The sequence below is a fragment of the Solea senegalensis genome, linkage group LG1, assembly GCF_019176455.1.
Source record: "Solea senegalensis isolate Sse05_10M linkage group LG1, IFAPA_SoseM_1, whole genome shotgun sequence".
NCBI lineage: Eukaryota > Metazoa > Chordata > Actinopteri > Pleuronectiformes > Soleidae > Solea > Solea senegalensis.
Genome location: NC_058021.1, coordinates 17,400,079 through 17,418,285, shown reverse-complemented (window position 1 = coordinate 17,418,285; position 18,207 = coordinate 17,400,079). Strand labels below are relative to the sequence as shown.

The window sequence follows — 18,207 nt, the reverse complement described above, 5'->3', positions numbered from 1 at the left end:
CACACTGCTACACCTTTGTCCCAGCTCACCCTGTTGAATAATCCTCCCCTTCAGTCCCGCGTCAGCTTAAGACCCCCGTATAGTCTCACTACAGAAACGAACTGTCATTTTCATCCTCAGATCTCTCTCTCTCATCCAATCACAGCTCCTGCATCACTTCGCGGTCATCTCGCCTGTATCTCTGTCTGTCCCTCCCTGATAAGCTCACCCCGGGAGTTCAGATCCATAGATTTTTTGGGGGCTCTGTCTAATTCTTCTTTTCTTCCTGCTCAAAAAAAAGGAAAAAGGAATCTCAGCTCTGTGGCTCCTCCTCCTCCAGTATCTCTCTTTACCACACTGCTTCCCTCTCTCTCTCTCTCTCGGGGCGTTCCTGCTTACCTGAGTCACTCTTTGCACCCCTGTTGTGACTGTACATGCTCGTGTGTGGAAGTGTGTGTGCAGGCTGCAGCTGAAGCTCGCTGCCCTCTCCCTCTCCCCGTCTCTCTCTCTCTCCCTCTCTCTGTTGCCATGCTAGAGCAGGTAACATTCGGCTAGCGCAGGAGACACACAGCCTGAATTCAAATGCGCCTCCAGCCCCTCAGATTTACAAAGCCTCCACCCCTCCTCAACAGCAGCAACTCACCTCTGTCATCTCTCTATCTGTTCTCTCTGCTTTTTTCTTAAGTCTATCTCATTGTCCTCATCTCTCCCTGCAGCGTCTGCTCTCTGTCCCTCTGCTGTGGATTCCTTTTGTATCATTTCTCTTCTCTGCTGTCACGCTTTTCTTTCCTTTCCTTTCTCCTCTTACCTTGAGAGCAAGCGGAGGAGGCAAACAAAAAACTCCTGAGTTTGAGAATATTTCAACCTGTTCCTGGGTTTCTTTCAAGAACTTACCCACAGATAAGTCGCTGACATCCTTGTATTAAAATGAGGTGCATAACTTTTAAATATAAACACATGTCTATTACATTCAGGCACAATGCAGATGAAGCCTGCCAGCTCCCCACAACTCACTCTGTGTTAACCAGCATTTTGGCAGCTGCACACAGGAAATGAATCATTTTATATCACGTCAGATGGAGACAACAGCCCCTATGTACAAGTACATGGGCTCTGTGGCGCAATGGACAGCGCATTGGACTTCTAGTGCCTTCTGGAAATGAAGTAATTGTGGGTTTGAGTCGGAGACTTTTGAAATGATGACTCCAACGACACTGTTTCCACCAATCTCTTCAACAAGTCTTCAAGTCCAGTCACCTGCAGCTAACTACAGAAGATGACTTTGACCTCTATAACATGCAAGGTACCCAACTCCCATTGATCCCTAGGTGCAGATACTCCTACACCCAAACTCTCTGCTGCTGATGCATACATAAAAATGCTCCCTCCAATTACTCGACAGAGTCCAGTTTCAAAAGACGTCTGCAGCATGCCAATAACGTAACATCGTTTCTGTTTGTGAAGACTAAAACAGAAGCAGAAGAAAAACAAAAAATCATCTTCTGTGTTACACACTGCAGTTTTGAATCTGCAACCCTCCGGTTACGGGCCCAATTCCCTTCCACTTGGCCATGGCCTGCCCCACACATTTAATAAAAAGAGCAGCTCAGGGTGGAAAGAGTGTCAGTCGAGTTTGTTCAACATTTTGACCTCATGGTGGTGGTGCCAAATGTAAAGTTAAGGGATCACCAAATCATTTTTGTTGCAGTCCCTCTGCTCGAAGACGAGCTATTCAAACTGGATAATTGAAAACTATGAGTATGAAGCAACGCCTCAGCCGGTCTTTGCACAGTAATAAAAACTACTTGACATAAACTTCAAATCAAATATGTTGCAGTGATGCTGCTGTGGGTTTATCCTTTCATTTATTATAAAAACAGAGACCCAGATTAATCAAGCTTCTCTCCGCATGCATCAACAGTGTATTTGACTGAGAGTCCAATGAGGACGACCAAGCACACACTGTTGCTCTGTCGAGCCGACACGGTGTTCAGTAAAACGGCCACAGTCGGCCGAGCTGCACCAATGCTTTGTTGCGTATAATATGAATCATTAAGGAGGCGTCTGATTGTGGCTGTGGGGAAATTAAGGAGAGATAATTTTAGTCCACACACTGGTTCATGAAAGCAGGCCAGCCCTCATTCCTCACTGTAAATTACTGCTGCTCCTCCAGCGTCCTGTAAACCGCCATGAATATCATTAATAATGCCTTTGAGATGCCACTGAGAGGGATATCAATACTCTGACAATCACAGAATTCATCACTGAGGATGTTGCTGTTGTTTTTCTAATTCCATGATCTTGTTCCTTCCCCCCTTTTTCCTCCTGGAGAGACAGGAGTAGCTGCTTTGGCAAAGCATCCTTTAACATTCTGTCCCACAGACAAAGACCAAGTGCTCTGTGGAGGTGTAAGTCTGTCAGACTTGTCCTGATGGAGCACTGCAAATTCCAGCCAACACCAGTCACTCAGCAGCGCTGTTACTCTTCACCCACACACATATAATCCAGGGTTACATTTCAGAGAGTTACATGGCCAAGAAAACATAAAGCACCGCAGTTCCTGCTGCACCACAGGCAGCAGACGAGACGGAGATGCACATTTGCATACTGCCAAGGACAGGGCAAGGAATTAAAAGCTGCAAAACGGCAAAGAGCTGTTTATGAGCTGGATCTGTAAGAGAAGGCAAACATATGTTGAGAAAATGTGACCGAAATAATGAGAGAAAAGCAGATGCTGTTTATCCTGTTATGGTTCTGTGCAGATTAGAATTGGTCTGATATCAGTGATCTGGTCTAAACCTTGTTCTCTGGGTTAGGGATCACAAAAGTGAACTGAAATGCTGATTAAAAAAAATAAATCAAACAATACAAAAGCAATGTTTTCCCAAACTTCCTACATTTGGAGCCAAGTATCATGACACAAATTAATCATCACAAGAGCTAATTTGTTTTACAGCCATATCTGAAACGTCATTTCACATGTGTAATTTTGAAAATATACACATAAATTTTAATGAAAACATGGATTGGAGGACCCCGAATGAAACTCCAGAGACCCATTTGTGTGTCCCACAAATAATAGGAGGCAGTAGTTATGTTTTTGACATGGTTTGGGACCACTTGACTTGAAAAAGTAGATCAAACCTTCATATTTTTCCACATGAAAACTAAAGTACTGAATATTCATACTCGGGGTATCAGGTCATCACAATGTTTGAGAAATAAAATGATCTCCCTCATTAACGTAATGGGAATATACAGTATTATACAGCTGTGTTTGTTGATTCCTTGTACATATACACAATTTCGTTCATTCATTTAGTGCCAATCTTAGCTGAGATAGGGCGAAAAGCGGGCTGCACCCTGGACAGGTCACCAGTCCGTCACAGGGCCACACAGAGACAAACAGCCATTCATTCTCACAGTCACACCTATGGTTAATTGTCTTAGTGTCCAATTAACCTATAGGAAACTGGAGAACCCACGTGTACAACATGGGGAGATCGCGCAAACTCCATGCAGAAAGGCCCTTGTTCTGACCGGGTCTAAATCAGGCGTGTCCAAAGTCCGGCTTCAGTTTTATAATGTATTATTTATGGCCAGGGACGGAGCAGCATGGACGGCCCTGGGCACCCGTCGCCTCCGTTAGCTCAAATGGGAAGGAGTTGTGCTTTGAAACCAGAGCCCAGGGTTTGCAACCCGGCCATGACAGACAGACTTACTGCTTATTATGATATCTGACTCCAGATGTGAAAGAAAGGCTGAGTTTGTTCACTGCTGCGTGGCTTAGATCTGACATTGCCATTTAAAAATGAAAATTGTCACAATGGAAATAGAATGATTCTAAAACAGTGCTTCTGTATGTAACTTTTACTGTTAAAGTAAAAATGTCTGAAGGGACCAAAGGCACTGGGGAATCTTCACATGATCAAATCTGGTCCTCTTTAAAAAGTTTGGACACTACTGCACTTCACACCAACCGTGCGGCCCATACCTGATCTCACAGGAACAAATATCCATGAACTACAAAAACAGAGCACCTGACATTTTCTATGTCTGAGTGATTAAGACACAACCAACCGTGTCAGGATGGCCGAGCGGCCTAAGGCGACTCAAGGATTCAATTCCTTCCACTAGAATGGGACTTCTGGTCTCCGATTGGAGGCGTCGGTTCAAATCCCACTCCTGACACAAATTTATTTCATGGAAAGTTGCCAGTTCAAATGATGGGTTAAAGTCCAAATTCGTGATCACTAATTGGTATGGGTGCAAAATTAAAATGTAACTCTGTCAAAGTGAGTACTTTGCTTTTAGCTTCATTATCAGTGCGACACTATGACTTTATGATCAACTGCTGATCAAACTAGGAAAATTCTCTTGCTGTGAGGCAACGGTGCAAACCACTGCCCCACATTTTTTTTTTCTTGACCAATTTGGAGTAAAAATGTCAAATGTCAGACTTGGAGTATATCCTTTCTTGAAGTTGACACAAAGAGTCGTCTACTGACAAATAAACAGTCTACAAACTAAATTAAGTGTTCAGCTAAAAATGTGTTTCTGATCGTCTTAAAAATGGAATATAAATATTTGAGAAATATCAACTTGGGCAGCCAATGGCCAAGAGGAAAGTGAATGGCTTGTGAATGAAGTTGCTGGCACGAGTCCCCACCAGGTAAAGGACTAGAATACCCCTGAGCAAGGTACCCAATGTCCCAATCGTCAGAAAGGGCCTCCGGCATAAAACTCTCAAAACTGCTGAGAAAAACTTCTTAAATACTAAAATACATTCCAGCGTCCTCTGCCATTTGAAACGCATGTGTCTCACATCGAGTCGATCAGAGTTTCATCCTGCTGCTACGAAGGAAGCACAGTGATCAGTGAACACATAATGGAATCTAAACCAGTGACCCTCCCTGAGGCAAACATTCCAGCCACTTTATCACCGTGTGTCCCAAAGATGCGTGTCCATCCATCCTTCCATTTTCTACCGCTTTATCCTCCACAGGAAGGTCACAGAGGGAGCTGTGCCAATCTCAGCTGACATAGGGCGATAGGCGGGGTCACACACATCGAGACTCACAACCATTCACTCTCACACTCACACCTACGTTCAATTTAGAGTGTCCAATTTACCTTATCCCCATATTGCATGTTTTTGGACTGTGGGAGGAAGCCGGAGAACCCGGGGAAAACCCACACACACACACATGGAGGAAGGTCCTTGTTCCAACCGGGGCTCGAACCGGTTGGAACGGGTCTTCTTGCTGCAAAGGTAAGATGCATGTCAATAAATGTCAAGCTATAACTCTTCAGTGAAGAAACCCTGCAGTCATGTGTTAATATATTATTATTCAAAATCTTTACACCTGAATTAATATAAAGCTGTTGTTTTTTTTTATTCAATATCTTTAAAAATGGTTCAAAAAAGTTTGTTTACAAGGCTTTTTCCAATCACTCTGTACATCATGGTAAGAAATGTGTTACAGATAAAAAAAGAGAGAGTAAAATTAAAAATGCATAGCACAAACGCACAAAATTACACATCAATAAATAATTCAGATATGATACAGAAGCATGAGAAGAGACAATACTGTTTTAAATCCAGAATAAAGTTTACATTTTCCTTGGCTGCATTGCCTTTCAATCAATTTGCAGACGTTACCATTCAAAAACGTGCTGGTCCTCATCATCATCATCATTAGGTTTCCCTGGTGGTGCTCCCTACACATATATACACTGTCAATAGCCACTCCTCTTCAAAACATGCTCCGCCTTTTGAAAATCCTCAGCCTGACCAAGAATGTAAAGTAGATAAATGTCAAAGTCACCAACACATTCTTCATTGGATATAAGAGCGGTGTCACGGAACCAAAGATGACAATCAGAGCGACCCGAATGACAAAGAAAGGAAAGTCCTGCAGAAGAACGCCAGCAGTGGACAACAGGGAGTTGTGAGGAGTGATGATCATGCGAAAAGTGGACAGGAAGCTGACAATGTAGATAGGGAATACCCAGTGTGAGTAGAAGATTGACGCTTCCTCAGCTACTCTCAACATCTCCACAGTGTCTAACCAGAAGAGAAAACTATCCACGAACATCTCTGACCTCCCATCCCTCCTCCACAGGAAGCCTAGATGTCCAGAGTAGGAGATGGGATGTGAGGATGAGGAGTAAAGGTAAGCAGTGCTGGGTGCTCGCGAGCTGAGAGTGGATCGGCCGGGCGAGCCGGAGAAGTGCTGCCATCTGCCTGAGGCGATGCCATTTTTGGCTTCTGCGTGGCCGCTGTGGCCCTCATCAGGCTGCAGCTGGCTTGATACAGTGCTCACCTGTTCCAGGTGGGTGAGGATGGGGCCTGGATAGTCAAGGTCAGGATCCAGGCTGTCTGCTGCAAAATAACAACAACATGCACAACAAGCTGTTACACTACTGTCTTATGACAGGGTTAGAAGTCCAGCCACTGTCATGCTCATGGTCATAATTCATCCACTGTCATTTGGTATCATTATAATCATGTGACCTCTTCTAAAACATACTCTTTTCATGGGGCAAGGAACCATATACGGTACCTTCATGGACCTTGATTTTCTACGTGAAAATAACACATTTCAGTCTTCGACTGTATATCCTCCAATAATCCAATCCTGCAAATGTTTTATTTTAATGAGTGTCCTGTAAAGAGTTAATAAGATAGCAGTAACACTGGACTGGTACGTTAGTATTATTACCAGAGAAAATAATAGAAGTAGATGATGCAGGAGCCATTTTTAACTATTCTAATTATTACCATTATGCAATTTCGTACAGAGATCCTGGAGACCTCTGAGGTGCTGTTCTTTTACTGACTGAATGATGGAACAATGAAAAGCTGATCAAATGTTGGTATGCAGGACGATTAAACAGTAACAAATAAACGTTATAACTAAGGAATAACTTTAGCCTCTTAACAAAAAGCTCACCTCGTAAAATCTACATCACTTCCACACCAAAGTTCATAGAATAAATCAGCGTTTTTAATCTCACAGGGACACAGAAGCTGCCGGACTTCACTTGAGGTGAATCTGTAAAAGGGATTTCAGACACCTCACTCAATATGGAGGCACCTGCAGATCAACAACTCCTGTGTGCCGTGATCAAAAATCGATGCTTCTCTGAATGGAGTTTGATGTGGGGAGTGAACATTTAGAAAGAGACACAAACGTCAGTTCCCAGTCAGAAAAGGCTGTTTAACAGCGAGAAAAATAAGCTCTCATCTTCCTCAGTAGACGGTTTTATTTGGTGAGCTTATTAAATCTGTTCTTCCTTGTGTAGCCATGTTGTCAGTGAGAGTTAACATACTGTGCATGTGCCAGTGTGGTCCTCAGCAACATATAACTTTTTAAACGCCAACAACCTGATGCTTACATTGTCCAGTGAGCCTGCAGGGACGAATCCTCTCTATAACGTCCACACAGATGAGCGAGAACAGCACCAGGGAAATGGGCAACTCAGCAAAATGGTCCAGCCTGTGTCCTCTGTCCACCTGCACCTACAGCACGCACCACGACATTTGCACTACAAATGTAAGTACAATAGTAGTAGATAACTGATTTGTCAATTAGAATTTGTGAGCGATGAAACATGACGCAGCAAAATAGAAATCATTCATTGCAACATTTGCCTTGAGCTGCTGCAGTCAAATTTTCAAAATGACACACATTATGATGCCGCTGGGTACCATCAACACAGGATTAACAGACAGTAGATGTATAAATATGTCTGGTTTGACAATTTGGGGGGAAAATATCCAATTGCAAATTCTCTGACAGCAACATTTTTGTGTCTGACACTTTCATCTCTCCTGTTTGCCACTGCATCGCCGCATCAGCAACATCTTGCCACATCTTTACCAGAGGTCTTTGTCTTATTGTCTGGCCATACATATTATTTATGACATGGCCCGCTTTAGGGTAACATAAAGATACATGTGAGTACCAACAGCTGGGTAAGATTTGCCATTTCACATCCAGAGCTGCATCACCACATCCAGGTGCAATGATGTGTGTGATATGTGATGGAGAATTACCACATCAAAACACTCAATATCTATATTCTAACGCAAGGATAAGAACTAAGAGATAGAACTAAATCGCAGCCTTTGTATTACATGTATAGAAAACAATTAATTGGTTAATTTTTAATAATACATTGATATCGTGCTTGCATAAGCACATATGTGGACATTTGGGGCGATGTAGCTTATACACATGAATGTTTGTACATATTTCTAGAGATAAGTGTTTATTCATTTAATTTTTCTACGGATGGTGTTACTATTACAAGACTTTGGGTCAATTGCTTTCATTTCTGAAAATTGTATTAAAAAAAGGATAAACTAAACCTCCTCTTCTGAGGCCAACTCGGCCCAATGGTTGATTTTGGGTAAAATGCCAAGAAGTGGGCCGAGAACTGAGGGAGGGAGAGTGGGCATTAGTGCAGGGAGGCACGGTGGAGACAGAAAGGTGACAAAGAAACACCTCTAGTTTTTATAAAGGGGGCGGAGTCTGGGACAAAGAGACAAGAGGGTGGTGAAAGATTGGATTAAGACAGGAAAGAGGCAGTTGATATGCAGATTTTTTCAATACTTAACACTACACTGAAGAAGATTTGAACCTTGGTCAGCAAACTACATAACACATATACACTGGTTTACACCTTTAAAAAGTGGTTTTAGGATTTAGTTGTACTTTAAGGTGGATTGATTTAAGCCTGGGTTAATGGCCAACCTGTTACGTCTAATATAGGTTACTGAATACCACAGGCCAAGTACAGTCTTGTGACAGGACACACATTTCTGTTGCCCTTCTTCTTGTAATTATGATGGTAACAAAGTCCTCCTCAGTATATGCTGGGATGGACAGCCAATAATGGAATCCCAAGGGACTAGAAACTAAAACTGGTCTGTGTCTCTGTGTGTGTGTGTGTGTGTGTGTGTGTGTGGTGCACTGAGCCACATCGACCATCACTCAGTGAATGATTATAGTGCTCTAAACACATTCTCGAACACAACAGGGGGTCATAAAACAGCTTGGGCCACAAATGGACGGTTTACGACAAATATGCCTCTTCAAGGGCCCGGCGTCGCCGGAGCGTGGCAGAACAAAACATCAACAGGTGCCTCTCAATGACAGGGGGATCAGTCACAGTGACGTTACCTTGGAGCTGGCGATTAGAATAGCAAAGCACGGTAGCGTGCACAGGACGAGATACGCCAGCGCTGCGGGTCTCCTGAAAAACAACACACGGCGCTTCAGCTCTCAACGTGAATGATTGTCATCTAAATATGATACACGACGTGTTTGGAAAGCATTGTTTATGCTACAGTGCAGGAAGTGATTCTTGTACTTGCTTTAACTTTCCTTTTCATGTATTCCACATATTTTAACTAGTAACTCTGTAGCTACTACACGGTTGTAAATGCTAAAGCGTAATGCAACAGCAACATAAGAGTCATAAAGTCAATGAAGTGACACAGTAATGACCATTAGGAAGACAGATCCACTTTGAGCAACTGGTCATACAGATGGAGTTTGCTTGTTTAATTCAGTGTTTGCCTTAAAGCTTATTGCACTACACACATAAGAAAGCTCGCTGGTTTGTAAAATGTGGTGCTTGAAAATGTATAAATTGAAAATTTAAAATGACTCCGCTGATAATTTTTCACATACACAGTAAATTTTAGAGTTAAAGCAAGACTAAAACAGTCAGTTCAACACCAATGCCACCAAATATACTCTAGAATAGTGTTTCATTTAACTCTCTTGCTGCTATTTGAATGCTAAAACAGTTCATTCTGACACTACTTCCGAGTGTTAATATTAAAATACTTATCAACATGTTTTATTGCTATGTTATTGCTTCTCACTCTCTCTTCCAGTCTTGTCAACGCTTCATTAATGTGTAAAATCCACACAAGGTGTACTCACCACTGTGTGACCTCTCTCAGGAACCTCCGCTGCTTCAGAATAGTATATTTAATAGGGACCCACACCAGCAGGGTCACAGAGGTCACATAGGCGATGGACGCCGCCACCACGAGCCAATAGGCCGTTTGATCTTGTCCTCTCACGTCACGCACGAGGCCGGCAAACCTCTCCATGACGACAAAGATCGGTACGGAAAGAGCTGCAAACTGTAGCACCTCGTACAGGATGAGCTTGAGTGTCTTCGCTGAGGGCATCGTTCCCGAACATCAGCTGCTGCTCTGAACTCGGACTGACAGTCATGTCCCACAAAAGGAGCCGGTGGAGTCATTGGACTCTGCACACTGACATTGCTTACACAGCACTGGAGGCTGTATTATTTTATTGCGGAGGTAATGAGGTGGTCATGCTGGCCTTTTTATGGGCTCACAAAGAAGAGTACTCCCATCCCATAATTTGAAGGAGAAAATGACAATGAGCCTGGTGATCACTCGACACCAAGACACTGAATTTTGACAGGAGTAGTGAATTACAAAGACACAGAGGAGTAAACATTACATTATGCTACTGTTAGGCTATTAAGTCTGCGACAAACCCAAAAATGCAACGTGAACTACTACTACTACTTTCTTCTGTCTCGACAGCTTACAGCTATTGTATGCAATGATCTCCATCTAGTGGCAAAGCAAAGGACACATTTCACAAATCCAGAAAGCTTTGGTAACACTTTCTTTTGATTGTCCACTGCTGACTACTTATTCACCTGATAAATGACACAAAATGAACTAACTGCCAATAGACTCCAAGTGTTTCTAAACCTAGCTCCATACAAAAAAGCCTGTTGACCGTAAATACCATGTTTGCAGTGTAACTAACCATCCTCGAACTACTTCTCATGATCACAAGTATGACCAGTTCTGAGTTTATCAAGTAAACAAATCATAGATTAGTTAACAACAATGCTCCACTCTACCTCTCTGATGTGTTATGCATCACAGTCTGACTGCACCAAAAACTAAGCTGAAGCTCAGAGGGGACCGGGCTCCCAAACTCTGGAATGAGTTGCCAATTAAGATAAGACAGGCCCTGTCACTTCCTGTTTTTAAAAGCTCGTCTTAAGACGCACGTCGTTGTGCAGAACTGCTGTTTTGTCTGTTTTTATAACACCGAATGTGAGGTGTGTTTTTATGTATTTTACTTAATTATTTCTTAGCATTTTTTATCTTTGTTTTTTTATTTTTATGTTACTGTACATCACTTTGGGCAACTGTGTTGTTTCTTTAAATAAAGTGGATCATATTGGACTGTTAACGGCCAACCTTCCTGTAGCTGACAATCAACAAACTAAGTAGGGGAACTATTCTTGCATCTGTAAATGTGTGTCAGGAGGATCATCTAATTAAAGTGAACCGTTGAGAACAGCGTCAACTGAACATCTGTTGACGTGATACTGAATACCTGCGATTACTGGACAATCAAAACATTTAAACGCAATCAGACTTTGAGTAAATGTAAATGGTTGACATCAAATTCAAGGACTTTCCAGGACCAATTCCCTCAAATTCAAGGACCTTAATGTGCAGACACAGCTTAAGCTAGGAGGGCGACTCGTAAGAGCCGCTTCGTCCATGGGGTCCACTTTTATTGATTTGCAGCACATCTGGACTCTGCTTCTGGACTAGACTGACCTTGGGATCTTGGTCAAAGTCGGTGTTTGTAATTTTCTGTTGGTGAGACAGAGATCTTGAAATTTGCATTTCCCAGGCATCACGTCGTCATTTGCTCTCTCTTGTTTAGCGTTACTCTCTCATTGTTCTGCATGGAATCCCACGTCAACAGTGGAGAGAGACACCGCTAGTAATTAAGACTGCGTGGGACATCAAGCAATGCTGGGCATGAAACATTAGGCGGTGTTATAACAAACAAGGGAGACATTTACCTAAACATCAACTTAACTTCGTTCTTACACAAAATTCAAGAACTTTCAATGATACATGTCTATTTAGGGCAATTTTCCAAAACCTTCAAGGGAAACATATATTTTTTCTTTCAAATTCAAGGGTTTCAAGGACACATGGGAACCCTATGCTGTTACACAGGAAAAAGACATCACGCAGTGTAAATGTGGCTGTGTATGCTGTTGTTTCATAGTGTTCACCTCAGATTTACACAGTATTAATAACTTATTACGTACTCACTCACTTATTCTCCCGCTTTATCCTCCACATGGAGTCCATCAGAGGGCCAACCACACAGAGATGATCAACCATTCACTCTTACATTCACAACCACGGTCAAATTTAGTGTCCAGTTAATAAACTCTGCATGTTTTTGGACGGTGAGATGAAGCCGAAGTACCTGCAGAGAACACACGCGCACATACACAGCAAAAACATGCACGGCAAAAACATGCAAACTCCACATTAGAAAGGCCCTTGGTTAAAAAAGGATTAAAAACGGTGACCTTCTTGCTCAATGCTAACCACTTCCGCGCCGCGTGGCCCACTTATTACATACTTTAAAAATGTCTCTGTGAGATAGCGTAGCTTCCCAAAGTGATCAAAGGAGGACCATATGTTTTCTGTACATTTGGCCTGGTTTTATTGTGAATACCAATTTAATTAAGTATGGTTAAAAGAATACATACAAACAAACAGCAGGGGGTACAAGTTCAGACAGAACCTTTACAATAATCTTGGGTTTCAAATTTAAAAACAGGCAGCATCTCAAACATGTATAATAAAGTTACATCAGGGCTGCAGTTCAACGCTGTGGCCCAGCAGGAGATGTGAACTTCGGATGATGTGAGCGTGATGACCTGTCGGTCCAGAACTAGCCATTTTTTTTTTTTTTTTTTTACACAATGTTTTTTTGGCCTTTGATCCAATAGACAAATACTAATTTATTTCAGTATGAAGTTAAAGGCAGCGAAAAAAGGGGGGTGAATTTGTTCAAATCAACCAAGTTAATGCTTAAAAATCAAAATGGCCTCTTGTTTGCAAATTCAGAGCTTCAGTGGGTTGATTCGTATTCTAAAGGCAGCACTTGGACAAGAAGCAGCACATTTGAAACATACCTCGAGAGAAACTGGAATGACATCAATTTTATAGTCACATCATCGGCATATAAACTAACCTTGCAACTGGAACACCTGGTTACACAGATTTAATACTACTTCATCATTCCTTCATTTAGCAGTAGACTTTGTACATTTGATCTTTTCCCTCAGTGTGGCACTGGCGCGATAGCTTATGGAGACTTTGGTAAAGGTTCCAGAATCTGAGAAGCCGTATTTCTGTAGTTCTGCATCCGTTAAGAGTTACAACAAGCTTTAAGGGAAAGGTTTCAAAATCAAATTGATCAGTTTTCACATTAATACCATTCCACCCGTCAGTACAATAAGCATGTATCAAACACAGACAGGAAATGCCCATGTTCTCATGTGAGACATTTAAATATACAACTAAGTTAATGCAGAATTCCACTTTTCTCTGAATACATATATCCTGCACGGGTTTTCAGTTTAAAATAGCATAACAATAATAATTAAATTGCACTACAAAAAAAACATGATCACTGACTAAAGAGATGCTTTAAAGACACCGTGGAGGTTCAGAGAATTCACCCCTTAGGAGCCAAGTCTATAGTGTGTTAGTACAACTCCTGACTGGAGATGGAGCTCATCTTACATCCAATAACTGAGACGCAAAACCTCCATTTTAAAATGGGAAAACTCTGCAGCATGAGGTGAGGAGACGTGAAAAGAAAAAGGACAAGAAAGTGATTTTGTATTGTGTTTCGTAGTAGTATATGCAAGTGCTCGTTTTTCTCCCACTTCACTCTCTTTGGCTTTTTCACCTCTAAAATCAACTGGGACGTCATGACCGCAGAGTTTACTCTCAAGGTGGAGCCAAACAACCGGAGCGGTGTTAACGTACAACGCACCCACACCTTGAGGTCATCGTGTGGCTACAGTATATACAAGAGTCGCGTGCATGCTCAAAAATCCTCGTTTCTTTTTTTTTCCTCCACAAAAAAACCCAAAGTGGCTTCAGTTTTCAGTACTTCTAAAAGTTGACAACATATACAGAACGTAGTAGCTTAATGTTTTCAGCATCACCAAATGTCCATTTCCTGCTATACATATACATTTAAAAAAAGCAAGGTGAGCATAAGTTGACACCCCTTTTTAGACATGGAGTAGAAATCCATGGCTGAGGTTGAGGATTTGTGTGCCAGCTGCTGTACACCTGTCTGTAGTGTGGTGGTCATACGTGACCGGGGGGATATTAATTGGATTTGTGTTCTGTCTCATTTGGTTGAAGAGGTTACGGTTGTCATTCTTTTCAGAGAAGTTATCTGGGACAGAACTATGAACACTTGGTACTAATGAAACATAAAAAATGATTCATTCAAACTATTTCCAAAAGTAATGCTTGTTTTTTTTGTCTATAAAGTAAAGTATGAGTATGAATAACAAACAAAATTCCTCTGTAATTGAACAACTGCCTATGATTTTAACTAAAGCCTAACGAGAAGAATTTGTCAAATGTTTCTTTAGAATCAGCACAAAACATAATTCCCGGGGGAAATGTACCGGATATTTTAAAAGATACTGACTCATTAACTGACAACTGTAGCCAAATATCTATATTGTTTGCCAATAGTTCTGTCACTACAAGGAAACCTGTACATAAAAAATAGACAATATAATGGACAACATTGCTTTAAGATCAAGCCACTCCATGTCAGCACATCAAAATCATGTGATGCCATGGAGGACAAGAGTCCAAAAATACAGAACTTTAAGAGCAGTGTCCATTTTCAGAAAATGTGTGACTTGGGGTGAGCTCATCAAATAAAACCTTGTGACCACTTTGAGGCCTGGAGTGACCGATAAATCTGCCAGATAAAATAAAACTGCATGGCAAATGTCAAGGTTATTCTTGGTGTTTACATTTCCGCCAATCCCGTATTTCATGATAAAACAAATCGTAAAATAGATTTAAAATAAATTATCTTCGATAACTATTTGTTTAGGTCTGGTGAACGTACTGTATGTGTTTGTGATCTACGAGAGTCCTATAGCAGGGCTTTCTGTGTGTAGGGGGCCTGTGCGGCATCTGTGGAAGGTGCTATGCTCGGGCCAGTGGGGTTGCTGTAGCTCGGCGCCTGCGTCATGCCTGTGGGAGCCGTGCCTGGGGCGAGACCAGGATTGTGGTAGGACTGAATGTCTGCTGGGGCCATGGTGCCTGGTGCTGCAGTGTAGACCGGTGGCTGGCCCATGTACATATGAACGTCACTACGGGAAAGAGTGAAGCAACACGGGTTTTAACACAAACAGCAAGGTGGACACAATAAATCCAAGGTGGAATCATTGATACCGGAGTCTGAAATGGGTTTCTGAAACGTTTATGCTGCGTTCACACATCAAATAAAACGGGAAATCTGCATTTGGTGTGAGCGCAGCATGAGACACATAAAGTCTGTGGAAGAAGAGAAGAAAAAAATCTTGGCATAGTAGAAGTCTAGAAAAGCTTCATGATCAACCAGTGGAAATAGTATCAGAATTTAGGAACATTGCATAATTGCACTTTAAGTGTTACAACTAGTTCTGAACATACATACTGTAAATTAAAAAAAAAAAAGCAACATAGGGTTTGTATCTTTTTCAAAAGCTGTATTATTTGTCTTATTAAATCCTTTGTGAAGCCAAAGGCAACTTTCCACTTTTGTGGACAATAAAGATTATTATTATTATTATTATTATTGTTGTGATTAAACTGCAATTAATGCGACTGACACATTGCACTCCCTCTCTCCTCAGAGTACCACCCTACAAACACAAACCGCCTTTTGGCCGCTCTACTTGCACAAACACTGATGCTCATAAATGTGTTGCTCTCAGTTTCCGTTCATAAAAATAAAAATTCCTACTTTGCTACTTTTTAGTGCCAATAGTTTTAAAATTCATCCCTTTTGGCAAATATTTAAACATTAAAAAATCCCATCACTAATGGGGTCTTTTAGTGTTAATCGGCTGTAATGACATTAGATTAGAACATAATATTTCTCACGCACAACTGAACAAGGGTAAGCACAGTCCAAATGAGAATAACATGTATGAAAATTTGTAACAAAGTAAATGAAAAGATGTAACTTTAAGAGTAACAAAACATGACAAAGAAGAAGGGAACACAAAGACAAAATAATAGAGTCTGGGAAGAAACCAAGATGCTGTAGGAGAGTCTCACCTGGGAGGATGCTGACCAGGTATGGTGCTTACAACAGGAAGCTGCTCCATGGGAATAGTGTAACCCTGCCCTGCAGTACCGCTCATTGCATATGAACCTGATGCAGGCTGAGCAGGGTAGACCTGTGGTAAAAAAGTAAAAGAGAAGATTGTCCCAAATATAAACAAAATAATCAGGGTTTTCTTCTCATTTTGCATCATAGTACACTACACCAACACATAGTTTGGGTGAGCTTTTCTCATACACTGAAAAGGATAGGGTCCAAATAAATAAACTTGAGCAACTTCTACACAACAACTTCTGCAGATCCTAAATCCCAGTGCTTACAATGTAGTCAAAATCCATCCATTACTCCTCACAGGCAGATAAATGTGCAAAATGTGGCTAAAAAGAGAAGAAAAAATGCTGCTGTGTTTAATGGTGCCTGTGGGTTTTCTATTATACCTGTTGTGCTGCATTAGCAGGCGGCTGCATGTAGTACTGTTGGCTCTGCAGCTTGGCATACATGGCGTAGACTGGATCCTCATTCATCAACTTGGCGTACAAAGACAGAGCTTCCATCACCTTGACGTTCAGCTCTGACAGCTCCGAGTGTTTCCTGATGATACAAACCCACACACAGAAACACTGTTAGTATCCGCTAAAAACACCTTTAATGAAGTTTGAGTTTACAGATCTGTGTTGTGACTTTTAATGTCTGACTGATTAACCACAATTCACCTGTCAATATCTTCCAACTTCTGGTCAATGAGGGGCCCCATTTGATTGCAAGCACCTAGATATGTTAAAACAAGCACCAGATTTATTAAAGTAAACTTTGTCTCACGCTTTCATTCTATATTTAGTGCTTGGTTTACCTTCAAGCTGTAGTAACTCAACACTGTCTGACTGGTTGTCTGTGGGATCTGCACTCTGGATCATCTGCAGGAGCTGGTCCATTTTGTCCTAAAAATATTCAACAAGGTTTCAGTGACAAGTTGGTTTAAACCAGTGCGGAAAGAAAAAGAAAATCTGCAACGATGCAACAATACGATTTCAATGAGGCTGAACAAGCTTAGAACGCCAGTGCACACTGCAGGGAACTCACCTCGTCTATATATACAGGCTCTTGTTCGGGTTCTATGGTCTCCACCTGTACATCCTCACTGAACTGTACCGTCTTCTTCTCCGTCTTCACTGAAGTTTTTCCCCCCACAAGTAAAAACGATTGCAGTGATGAGATGCAACAGTAGCAATCAGAGACACAGACAAAAAGTCAAGACCCGCTGAATCAATATGCTGACACAGTGCAAAGCATTAGTTCAATTGTCAAATGAAGAAAGCAGAGTTACAAAGATATGATCGGTCTTGTTGAAATGTCAAAAGGCTACAATCAAAAACAGGAACTGTTGAAACAGCAGTTGGCTGCTGTTGTTACACAAACTGTCCTGTGCAAGAACATCGGAGAGAAAACAGTTGCAGAAGTGTCACATTTAGACGACATTAAGAAGCGTGACGACCTCATAACTGTATCAGACATTAAATCTACTGTGCTAGATTGTGATCATTCATTACAGTGGGTTCTGATGTTACGCACATTGCTTTGACAATATTCTTTAAAATTTAAATATTGAGCTCCATAAATGTCATACTTGTCTGTGAGCACACATTCACACAACACTCATACAGTAAAAATCTATTTAAAAACGGATGTTAAATGGAAGAGTCAAGTTATAAGTCACTTTATAATACGGATATAATTAGGATATCACTAAGAAATATGGTCAGGTTTGTTTTTATCAGAATCAAAAGACGATGAAAGGAAAGGTCTAAAATGAGAGGAACAATTCTCATAGCATTTCAGACATACAGGAGGTGTTTTTATTTAATGCAGGTAATAATGAATATGTCGTTGTGTTGTCTGCTGAGTTGGTGCAGTGTTTGCTGTATTGATTCAACAGCCGTGTGTTAGTAAGTATTTTCCTTTATGGGATCAACGAAGCAATAACACTAATGGACTAAATGGGATTATCAAA

The 18,207-nt window shown here is 41.4% G+C and overlaps 2 protein-coding genes across 2 annotated transcripts in view; both read right to left on the bottom strand.

Annotated features, from left to right (window-relative positions):
* Nucleotides 1–5,365: 5,365 nt before the first annotated feature.
* Nucleotides 5,366–10,321, bottom strand: tmem236 (transmembrane protein 236). The gene is made up of 4 exons (XM_044021937.1): nt 9,942–10,321; nt 9,171–9,243; nt 7,381–7,504; nt 5,366–6,364 (listed from the first exon to the last, which is right to left on the bottom strand). The coding sequence occupies exons 1-4, from the start codon at nt 10,193–10,195 to the stop codon at nt 5,736–5,738; spliced, it is 1,080 nt and encodes a 359-aa protein (XP_043877872.1). The 5' UTR covers nt 10,196–10,321; the 3' UTR covers nt 5,366–5,735.
* Nucleotides 10,322–14,570: 4,249 nt separating this feature from the next.
* The window catches only part of LOC122771158 (collectin-12-like), a 49,105-nt gene continuing 45,468 nt past the window's right edge, over nt 14,571–18,207 (bottom strand). Inside the window, exons 18-23 of the mRNA XM_044028544.1 lie at nt 17,280–17,368; nt 17,050–17,137; nt 16,913–16,967; nt 16,637–16,790; nt 16,193–16,314; nt 14,571–15,240 (exon numbers count right to left, since the gene is read on the bottom strand). Coding sequence (XP_043884479.1) covers nt 15,021–15,240; nt 16,193–16,314; nt 16,637–16,790; nt 16,913–16,967; nt 17,050–17,137; nt 17,280–17,368 — 728 coding nt within the window. The 3' untranslated portion in view covers nt 14,571–15,020. The remainder of the gene's footprint in view (nt 15,241–16,192; nt 16,315–16,636; nt 16,791–16,912; nt 16,968–17,049; nt 17,138–17,279; nt 17,369–18,207) is intronic.

Excerpts from the sequence above, each read along its gene's own strand:
- tmem236 (XM_044021937.1), bottom strand. The coding sequence starts at position 10,195 with ATGCCCTCAGCGAAGACACTCAAGCTCATCCTGTACGAGGTGCTACAG. Across the intron at positions 9,244-9,941 it reads CTGAGAGAGGTCACACAGTG|GAGACCCGCAGCGCTGGCGT; the intron begins GTGAGTACACCT and ends GTTGTTTTTCAG. Across the intron at positions 6,365-7,380 it reads CTGCAGGCTCACTGGACAAT|CAGACAGCCTGGATCCTGAC; the intron begins GTAAGCATCAGG and ends GTTATTTTGCAG.